Genomic DNA, 10,792 nt, shown 5'->3' on the forward strand with positions numbered 1-10,792 from the left:
AAACTTATTGAGATCCAAACTAATGTGTTAAAACACCAGAGTTACACAATAACGGGCTGTGAGGTGAAAATGACTGCGTTTGTCAGTGGAGTCTGGTGCCTTTGAAGATAAAAATGCATCAGTTCCACATTGGTAAAGACTGTCTGACGGCAAGGTAAAGTGTGAAAATATCTTAGTATTGCTGAAAACCAATATAGATTCAATATCTGGGCTAAAATATGTTTTGCTGCGACTTCATCCATAGCAGCATCCTGCTTATCTTCCACACTGGTCCTCATGTCTGCTTCTCCAAACTGGGAGTGTGCCGACTGTCGGTAATACCGTGATTATGGATAAGTACCTCATACAACCTCACTTCAAAGAAACCAAACCATCCCTCGAACCTCTCGGTTTGGTGAATAAGGTCAGTAGAGAGCACTCCAGCACTGAATACAAGTGTGTTGCTACAAGGTTTTGAGAACATCTGGCTCAAAGCAGTATAATTATTATAATCTATCCAGTGGGCAGCCTAAAGATCCATGCAGCACAGAAATCCTCAGACTGGATGGAGGAAAACTCAGATTTGTAGGAGGCCTTACAGTTGGTAAAATGCTCTTTCTGTTTAAAGCAACAGAGACAGGGTTGACATGAGGCCAAGAGTCTACATTTAGTCCTACATGCAGTTTGAGTTGTTAAACTGTGCCTTCTACTTTAGCTTTCAAATAATTCACTCAGAAACCAGAGCTAAATATAGTCTGCTTCAGAAGCTATACCTCACATGGCTCCTATAGTCTGAGCATCTGAGCAGCTGCCACGTCAGGAGCAAATTTTTACTCCCAACACGCCATCTAGTGGCCTGTTTGGGAATCATATGATGCATTTGTTTTGCACTGAACAGCATTTGGTCTCTAGGTGGCGATACATTTACTGATTTATGACTTGTGCAGGAGCAGAAGTCATCCACAGTGTAAACATAAGGGACATATGGGAAAAGTGAGGTATAAGCTGCACTTGACACAGATGCATTAGCAGCAGATATGTTTGTAATGTTATTATAAAACAGGTCATCTTTGTAGGCGACTGACAGGTTTATATTTGTCATGAGCCGGCTGTCTTAATGTGGAGTTTGGTCTTGATGAGAATAAACAGCTGTGAGGAGAGTCTGGTGCTCTGCTATGACAATATGTCTTGGCTACACTAGAAAATCCACAAAAACTGGGTCAGCAACACACAGTATGTTAAAGGTAGGTTCCTGCAGCCCACAATGGGAGTCGCTTATTTCCCATTCGCCCCCCTTTTTTCACCCTGATTGTGGTCCCATCAGTTTCCCTTTTCCCTTTTGTTCCTTGTGTTTTTGGTTCTGTCATTGCTCCAGCCAACAGTACCATGGCAAAGTCTGTGTTTAAACAAGCAGGAGGTTGGTAAGGATTGTCTGTCTGAGTTCGGTTTATGAGCTGTGCACCCACAGGCACACTTCATGTGGGGTCAATCAGGTCATTTATGAGGTAATTTTATGATTTGAGGAGATGTGCATGGGCAAAAACAATGAGTAACATTGTCTAAAAAGCCAAGCCACCGCCACTTTAAGGTCAAATTTAAGTGCATACTTCCACTGAAACAAATGTGACCGAGATAAATGTTCTAAGCAGTTTCAGACTACATTTAAATGATATAAAACACCAACAACCAAAACAGTCCTGTGAGAGTTTTGAGTCTTAAAGCCAGAGTGTGTAACCTCAAGTTTCAGATAACGTTACACTGGAGAATTTCCATTACCAAAACAGGAGAGGATGAAAGTGGCTCCTCCACTCACAGGATTTTTGCTCATTGTGTGGATGTGTGTGTGTGTGTGTGTGTACTCTGTGCAACTCGGTGTTGGTTTGGGTTTGTTTAAATTAGCAGAACATCTTTCCAAGACAGAGAGGAAGGAGGAGGGAAGAGAAGACATAAACAGAGATGTGGAACCTGCCTTCTGGACAGCAGCTGCTGAATAGACTAGACAGATAAACACACACCACCGCACAGATCCTTCTTTGGAAGCTTTTATTCTGAAGCTCTTTCAGTGTCAGTGCAGTAGATTCTACTCATACGTTGTTTGAGCATCGCAATAAACAACTGTATTTCTCAAACAAAGACTATATGATAGGAAAAAAATGATTTGCAAAATTTGCAAAATTCAGAAAAAAAATGGTACAAGTTAAAAGAAAATGCACTTTTTTTTCTTGTTTTTATCAAAAATCAGAACTGAAATCATAAAACATCACTTCTAATTTCCACACGTAGCTTATTCTTAATTCCTTGCAGTACATTGTTTATGGCCTCTACTCAGTCCCATCCAAGTTTTGTTCACCCTTGAAGCTGTTCTTTAATGCGCTACAAGCTGAGGCTGGATGTTGAACAGCATGTCGTCGTTCCCTCTGCGAATCTCAAGCAGGATTGGCTTGTTGCTCTGCACCACCACACGGATGTCATCGGTGGTGTTGACTGGCTGTGCGTTCAGCTTCACTATAACATCCCCTTCCTTAATCCCTCCCCTAGTGCACAGAAAACAAAAGAAACTAGTCAGTAATTTGCTATAAGGGTGTCTGAAGCACTAAAGTCTGGAATCCACATTTACAACATCTTACTACCAATTCTGGGACAAATTATGACTATACACATTATATACACATTTCACTACTGACATTTTTATTTTATTTAAACATTTGCCTCCTATCTGCTCTGTGTAAACACACTGCAGTTTAACCCAGTTCAACTAAAAGCTCCCTTTATTTTTGGAATGTCACTTTTGCTCACAGCTGAGTCACTAATAGTTTCTCTGTTGCACCAAGGAGTGCAGATGTATTATTTTTATATCTATTTTATTCTTTTACAACATCTCATTGGTGCAAACTGTTTGTCTTTGGCTTTTTTCTTTTTTTTTTTCTTTTTTTTTTTAACACGAGACATGTGTGATATATTGAATTTGATAAGATATTGCATTTTCAAAGCTTAGATTCGGATCATTTTCCTGATTGAACTGTACAGACGAGCAGGTTGAAGACCGTTAGAATGTTGAAAATCTGACAGATCTTGCTGTTTTTACAGGTGATGTAATTTTGGCTATTTTTTTCCAAACTTAGACGTCTTGCAAACCAGACAGCAGGTTTTGGATTTTCAAAAGGTTAAATTCCATTACGGAACCACATAAAGAGCCAAAATCATTTGAAGTAGCACCAATTGAATTTCCCCTCTGGGATAAATAAAGTATTTTTCCTTTCATTTCATTTCAATTTCTGGCGTTGCTTTGGTACTTTGAGTAAATGTGATCTGGGCATGAGCAAGATTTCTTTATTCGTGTGTGTGTGTGTGTGTGTGTGTGTACTTGGGTTTTGCCACATGTGTGTGAGCATACTTTTCTGCTGGAGTGTTAGGTATGACCTGCTGCACCAAAACCCCACTGCTGACATCAGGAAAGTCTGGGTTCTGATGTTTCAGCCCTGCTACTAGACTGAGGCATACACAAAGCACAAAAATAGTAATTTTAATATACATTACACTGATAGCATTTGCTAACAAGTTAATCCTCATTTAACTAAATGCTAAAATGCTCAGGCTGTGTATTTATTCAATGTATGTGAATGTTACTACTCACGCTTTGGTGATGGTGATCATCCTGATGCCTAAAAAATATCTCTTTACTTCTGACACTTCTGTAAACAACACAAAACTATATCATCAGATTTCATTAGGTCTGCACAGCACCTCACATGTGTAAACAGTCACAAGATTTAAGTTTGAGTCACTGCTGGTGTGTCAGAAGCTCTGACCTGCATCAGATTGTGGTTCCTCTGTAAGTCTTCTCTGCAGTCTTGTCTTTTCTGTCACAACAACACCCAGAATGTAGAATTAGTCACCAATACTGAGCAACAAATGCTTTTCAAGAGCTAATTAAGTGTTAGGATAAGATACTTTGGCCAAAAAATGCAAAACAAATGTAGCACCTTTGCTGTGTTTGGTCTTTGACTCTGTGAGGAAGCGGCGGATCCTGTCTGAGGGGATAGCGAAGGAGATCCCAGCTGTCACTTTGAGAGTGTTGATGCCGATAACCTCCCCATCCTGAAAGAAACACAGGCACTATCACACAAGGCACGTGAAATCAAAGGAACTATTCCAATTATCCAATATCAAACAATGGCTGCCAAAGAGGGTCACGTGCTGATTCAAATAAAAGTCAATAAGAAATGTGGCAGAATTTCCAGAAAACATTGTGTCAGGTAGTATTTAGAGCATAGAGCATAGAGCATCATTTAAAAGAAATGCCACTAAAATTATCCACAGTTTAGAAAACTGCATGTGGGCTGTTTAAACACGCACAGGTTTACAATCTTACAAATGTAGCTGTGTGTATCACTACACAGACTTGTCAGCAAGGGTTTGTTTTCAATGATTATTTTCTTATTAATGTTTTTGTAACTATTATTAGTCACAAATGGACTGCAGTAGTGGTAATAATAATAACAGGAGCAGCAGAATGGCAGTAATGTTACGTTTTATGTATTTTCCACATAAAAGTCCAATTGTATAAACCTGCTGATGGATTCTGTGTGTTTTTTTTTTTTTCAACTTCTGAGATTCTTAACCCGCAGGTAGGACATTTCTAAAGGAAATGCTGTATATTTAATTGTTTTTAATGTGTTGCAATACACACAAACAAAAGCAGAATTTATACATTGGTTTAAAATATAAACCAATAATATCTTTACTCTCTATTAGCTTCCTCTGTGTTCTTGGGAATAATATGATATTTCAGACTCGCATGACAATTTGAGCGTTCTCTGCATCCTGGAAATGTGAGATTTCTGGGGCCTTGTAATTATTTTGTGGTTGAAAGCCACTTTTTAGGCATAATACACACAGTAGGTGAGAGAATTAGAGAGCTGGAGTGGCTGTTATGAACATGGCTTTGGTGTGGAGTGGACCACAAAAAAAGACGATCGAACCATTTTTGCAGATTTTTTCCTTAAGAGGGAAAGTATTTCTGTGTCTATCAGCAGTCACTAACAGGTAAAATAAACAGACAGGCAGGTACCAGTGGTCTGTTACAGCCCTAAATGTTTTACAAAGAGCCCTGCATCTGAGTAAAGCCAAGTTCTTTGTTTTGGTGAAGCATTTTTGAACATAACAGCACTTACCAAGTTAACAAGAGGTCCTCCTGAATTGCCATACTTCTCGCAAATATGAAAGATATGAAATACAAAATAGCAAAAATGAAATTAACACTTGTGCAAATGACCAAAATCCACATGCACAGGCAAAAATATTACAAGAAAGTAATGCAATTGGTGTGTATACAGACACATGTATGAATATATTGCATGTTTGAGTGTTCACATTGATAATAGCATCAGTCTGGATGTAGTCCATGTCCGAGTCCTTGATGCCCAGCTCCTTGCCATCTCTTTGCGTCGTGCTGACAATGCCGGTGGTGACGGTGTTCTGCAGAGCGAAGGGGCTGCCAATGGCGACCACGAACTCCCCCGGCCTCAGACCAGCCGAACGGCCCAGAGACAGCACATGGAGCTTCTTCTGCTCCCGTATGGAAAAAATATCAACACACAGGAGGAAACACGGGCATATCAGTCAGATACCAAGAGAAAGCTACACAGAATAACTGGGGGAAAATACATTTGGAGGAGACAGGACGAGGGAGGGAGAGTTTAAAGCTTACAAAACTGTCCAAGTATTTGAGATATGGGTGTGAGAATACACACATCAGTGCTGCGTCTGTGAGTCACAGAGCTGGTGTTTATCAAAGTATTCCTGCTCGCCTTGTAAGTGTCTCGCAGGAAACTGTTAAATCTTGGCAGGATGTGGCTCGCTTAAGATTAATGGAAGCAGAGTATTAAACTGCTTCTTAATACCAGAGAAAGAGACAAAGGTGAAGAATCCCTCTCACCTGTGGATTGACCTTGATGGTGGCGATGTCGGCCTTCTTGTCTAAATCTCTGACTACGGCCTCATACGCGTCGCCGTCGTGCAGCTGAACACGCAGCTGAGGCCTCCCCATCACCGCGGAAGTTGTGGTCACCACATGAGCGTTGGTCACAATCACACCCGAGTGGCTCACAATGAAACCGGAGCCGCTGGAGAGACGCACATGGCGACCAAACAGAGGATGTCTGGAAAGAACAAAGAAGACAACGGCTGACTTAGAGGCAAAAATAGTCAAAATGTATATTTTTCTAGGAGCTGTTTCACATTCTGGTGGTCCTGTGTGGTAGGAAAGTAAATGTGAAGACTTAAACTCCCTAAAACCATGCTGCTGGACAGGTTTGGATTCTTAACCATCATTTTATACAGTTGATAATAATAGAGAAGACAAAGCAGCAGGTTGGTTGAGATTTTCTTGAGATTAGCCTACAATAATGACATCAAATCTACAGTATTTGACTTTATGAAAAGGGCCAAACTTCTCTGTTTCATTCTTAATTCGTTAATTGCACCTTTAAAAAAAAAAAAAAGAATACGATGGGAAAATAAAGTTTAAAGGAGTTCCTCTCTTCACCTGACAAACAGCTCGATGTGGACGACAGCAGGTGCTATCTTCTCCACTACGTCAGCAATGAAGTTGAACTTGTAGCGAGGGCTGCTGATACGGACCAGAGAAGGACCTGTAATGACATGAAGAACCCACTGCATTAATGCAAACACTGCAGCACTTTCAGTCATGACTGTAGGAATAAATCTGTTTCGAACATGTACGAGTCCTTTAACCTCTTAAAACATCACCAAAGCAAAAGTGGATCAATCATTACACACACGATATGTCTCCAAGTGTTGCTAAATCCTACAAAGATTTATTTTCAGTCCTAATCGAGATCCAAAATACTCCAAAAATTTTAAATGTTATTAGTGTAATAAATGTATACTTGGATCTCTTGTTTCTCTTTTTTTGCCACTTAGGAGAAAGAACAGCACTGGCTCATCAGAAATATAGTTTGTTTAACTGAAATAAAAGGCAAAAACTGGATGTTAAGTGGTAAACATTTTTATAAAAGTGTAAAGTTGTTTGGAAAGCCTTCCATCCATCCATCAGTCATACTTCATATTCTGGCACTGCAGACATAAAGTTTCTGGTATTCTCCAGCTAAAAATCAAAATTAAATCAAATCAAGTGTATTGTCATTTTGCTATACATACACAGTAGTACAGGCAAGATGACAGAGTGTTTCTTCAGGATCCAATAACTTAAAGCAATTTAAATAAAGAAGCGTTTGCATATCTGGATCAGCAGTTCGGCATTCTGACAGCTTGTGGCATGAAGCTGTTGATCATTGTGGAGGTTCTTCCTTTAATGTTCCAGAAATGTTTGCCTGATGGTAGCAGTTCAAACAGTGAATGGAGAGGGTGTGAGGAGTCCCTGACAATGTTCAGTGCCCTGCTCCTACAGTGACTCTGGAAAAGTCTAAAATCTAAAGCAATTTCCACATTAACCCTCCTCCTGTGTTAGGATCACCAGCGACCCGTTTTTAAGTGTTAAGTGTATGAAAGAACCACAGAAATTTGTTCATTTCATTGACGCTTCTTGACTTTGTCAGGAACCTCTATTTCAACAAAATAAAACAAAAAAACAATTTTTTTTACTAAATTTTAAAATGCTCTAGTTGAAATTGTTACGTTTGTGGTATTAGGGTCGGTTTCGACCCGGTTATAAAAATAAGATTATAAAGCAATAGTTAGAGCCAAAACTGAAATCATAAGTGTGCTGTCAGCCAACACACTGACAGCCAGGCCCTCTCCCAATCATGTGAGCTTTAGTTTATTCTGATTTTGCCTTGTTTTCCCATATACCTGCACAACAACAAAACAAAGACAGGTATGTCCAGACATGTGAGATCAATTCAATATAGAGTTGGTGACTTGCAGAGTGCACATCTTCAACTTGCAGAGAGCAAAAACGAGAAGATTTTCATTGAGCCAAGTCCTGGATAATATTTTTGATGAAAATGAGGGAGAGGACACAGACCAGCATAACGACCTGGATGAGCAGGTGTCTGAGGAGGAGGACAATGTGGAGTATAGTCCAGAAGACACAGACAGATCTGAGGAGTCTGATGAGCAGGTCACCAGTGGTGAAGCTACTCCTGCTGAAAGATTCAAGTCCAAAAATGGTGAGATCTTGTGGAGCTCAGTATCTCATGATGTTCATGGCAGGGCAGCTGCTGCAAATGTCATCAAAATGACCTCTGGAATCACAAGGTTTGCTGTGACGAGAGTCAGTGACATCAAGACATGTTTTGAGCTATTTTTTGCCATTGTCACTAAAAGAGTCATCATTGTTATGACAAACCTTGAAGGAAAAAAAGTCCATGGCGACATGTGGAAACACATTGATAAGGAATACCTGGATGCTTATATTGGTGTTCTTCTGCTGGAGTGCACAGATCCTGCAATGAAGCCACTGATCATCTCTGGGACGCATCGACAGGCAGAAATATTGTCCCGGCTACAATGTCACTGCAGGCCTTCCAAACTATATTAAGAGTCAGAGATACCAGAGCAACAAGTGACAAACTTGGCCCCATCAGGGATGTCTGGGAAAGATGGGTGAAGCTTCTTCTTCTCATGTTCAACCCAGGGCCAGAGGTGACAGTGGGTGAATGTCTTGTCCCTTTTAGAGGAAAATGCCCCTTCCGGCAATGCATGCCCAGTAAGCCAGGAAAGTACGGCATAAAAATCTGGGCAGCCTGTGATGCAAAAACCGGCTATGCCTGGAATCTACAGATTTACACAGGCAAAGCTGCAAGTGGCATCCCTGAGAAAAACCAAGGAAAACGTGTGGTTCTCAATGTGACTACTGGACTGCAGGGTCACAATATCACTTGTGACAATTTTTATCAGCTATGACCTTGGACAAGAACTTCTCAGGAGGAAACTTACCACCTATTGCTGAAAAAAAAAATACTTTTTTGCCTTTTTCTTGAAGTAAATATATAAGGGTCGAAATTGACCCATAACACCATAGATGTTACTATGGTTAAAAATATTAAATTAAAAAAAATAAATAAAAAAATTTATTTAAGAGATGTGTTGTAATATCCCTCAGTAATAGTCAGGGAACACAACAACCTTTAGTTTATCTATATCATTCTCTTGAGGTTAATTTTAGCATGTTTTAAATTTAAATCGAGGGGTATACTGACATAAAAAGAGGCCCACACCAAAAATATTAAAACCAATGTTTTCATGGATAAGGAAGCCTAACACAGGAGGAAGGTTAACTATATGACAATATGACTTTTTCTTTACGTCATTATACCATACCTGAACATTGTGATAACTGTTTATTACAATCCCCAGAGTTCATTGTTACTCCTTCAAATTAATTTTAGCAAATTATGAAGCTAAAGAAGCTGAAAATGTTCTGAAGTTGCTATGGGGATGGCGGCTCGAATGGACGCAGTGGTCCCTTCAGGAGACAACGAAAGTGAACGTTTTGAGTATATGCAAACACTTGATTTAAATTTCTTTAAGTTATTGGATCCGGAAGAAAGGCGCTTTCATCTTGCCTGTACTACTGTTTACGTACAGCAGAATGATTTGATTTGGATTTAAAATAACTATTTCTTGTCTGAAAAATGATCTAAACGACTTTCTAATGCCAGAATAAAAAAAATAAAAAATTAAAAAAAAAGACCTATTGTTGCAGATTTAGTTCTTTTGATGTTGTACAATACCACAGTTTTAGTACCAGTCAAACCAGAACATGTTTTATTCTACACACCACAGCTCTATTTTCTTCCCCCTCCAGCCCTCAGATCTGAGGACCCACAGTAGTCCTACCTGCGCCTGGAGGCGAACACGCTCCTTTGTGCGCTTGGCTCACTGCGGGTCTCCCCTTGTGCTGAGCTTTATCACTGGCCGCTCTCATTTTACACACATTTCCGTACGTTTTCCCGTCGCTTCCACACACTTCCAGTTCCATCTTACACCTGCAGACGCCTTTGGAGCCCCGCCGCCTCCCCGCGGTGAGCAGCTTGCACTCCAGGCCATCCCCGCAGGGCAGGTCGTTTTTGCGGCCGCAGGGGTCTCCCTCACGGGGCGAGCACACCAGGCAGCAGTTACATCTGTCCGGGACGTACCCGCCGGGGCAGCTGGGGCTCGGACATGAGCTCACGTCGCACCGGGAGGCGCATTTGTCAGAGCGCACGGAGTCCAGGTCGTGCGTAAAGAGGAACACAGCGGCGAGTAAAAGGAAGTGCATCCTGGTGAATATTGACAACGTCGGCAAGCTTGGACAGTTGGATGTTTCCCCTCATAAAGTCATATTAAACTGTTGCAATAAAAACATCCAATAACCGGGCTGCGTCTTTGTTTTAAGACCTTATATAGAAGCAGCCTTCAGTCTCCAGTGGCTCCACTTGTTGCTGTTATGAAAATGGAATATGCCTTTATGAAGCTGGTGTTCAAAGCTCTGTTTGGATATAACTCATAGCAGAGTCATCGCTGCCTGCATGTTTTGACAGCCGTCTGACTGTACATCACCTAGTTTTGGTGAAACTCAGAGCCTTGGAGCGCAGTGGCGCAACTGAAGAAGTCAAACCGACAATGCGCACCATCTAGTGGGGCTGAAGACACACGACAGACACAGTCTCAAAGCAAGAAAAAGTTTTCATCCTTTGGTTTTTAAAGTACAGCTGTCATCAAATGCAAAGACCTGAAATCAAATTAGGCTCATTATTTTGGACTGCAGTGGTGAATGACATCCTGAAACATAATGAAGAATATATGACACCATCCTTTTTGTATTCCTACTGGGTTACAGTACTGT

The 10,792-nt window shown here is 40.7% G+C and overlaps 1 protein-coding gene across 1 annotated transcript; it reads right to left on the reverse strand.

The window, feature by feature from the left end:
• Positions 1-2,007: 2,007 nt before the first annotated feature.
• htra3a (HtrA serine peptidase 3a) lies at positions 2,008-10,225 on the reverse strand. The gene is made up of 10 exons (XM_008277936.1): positions 9,805-10,225; positions 6,527-6,632; positions 5,918-6,140; positions 5,353-5,547; positions 5,154-5,186; positions 3,963-4,077; positions 3,789-3,839; positions 3,614-3,671; positions 3,374-3,469; positions 2,008-2,513 (listed from the first exon to the last, which is right to left on the reverse strand). Exons 1-10 carry the CDS (start codon positions 10,223-10,225, stop codon positions 2,345-2,347), a joined length of 1,467 nt encoding a protein of 488 aa, XP_008276158.1. The 3' UTR covers positions 2,008-2,344.
• Between the last annotated feature and the right edge of the window lie 567 nt (positions 10,226-10,792).

This window comes from Stegastes partitus, unplaced genomic scaffold, assembly GCF_000690725.1.
Source record: "Stegastes partitus isolate 25-593 unplaced genomic scaffold, Stegastes_partitus-1.0.2 Scaffold110, whole genome shotgun sequence".
Lineage (NCBI taxonomy): Eukaryota > Metazoa > Chordata > Actinopteri > Pomacentridae > Stegastes > Stegastes partitus.

Excerpts from the sequence above, each read along its gene's own strand:
- htra3a (XM_008277936.1), bottom strand. The coding sequence starts at position 10,225 with ATGCACTTCCTTTTACTCGCCGCTGTGTTCCTCTTTACGCACGACCTG. Across the intron at positions 6,633-9,804 it reads GTGTTCGCCTCCAGGCGCAG|GTCCTTCTCTGGTCCGTATC; the intron begins GTAGGACTACTG and ends ATGTCATTACAG. Across the intron at positions 3,672-3,788 it reads GGAACCACAATCTGATGCAG|AAGTGTCAGAAGTAAAGAGA; the intron begins GTCAGAGCTTCT and ends TGTTGTTTACAG.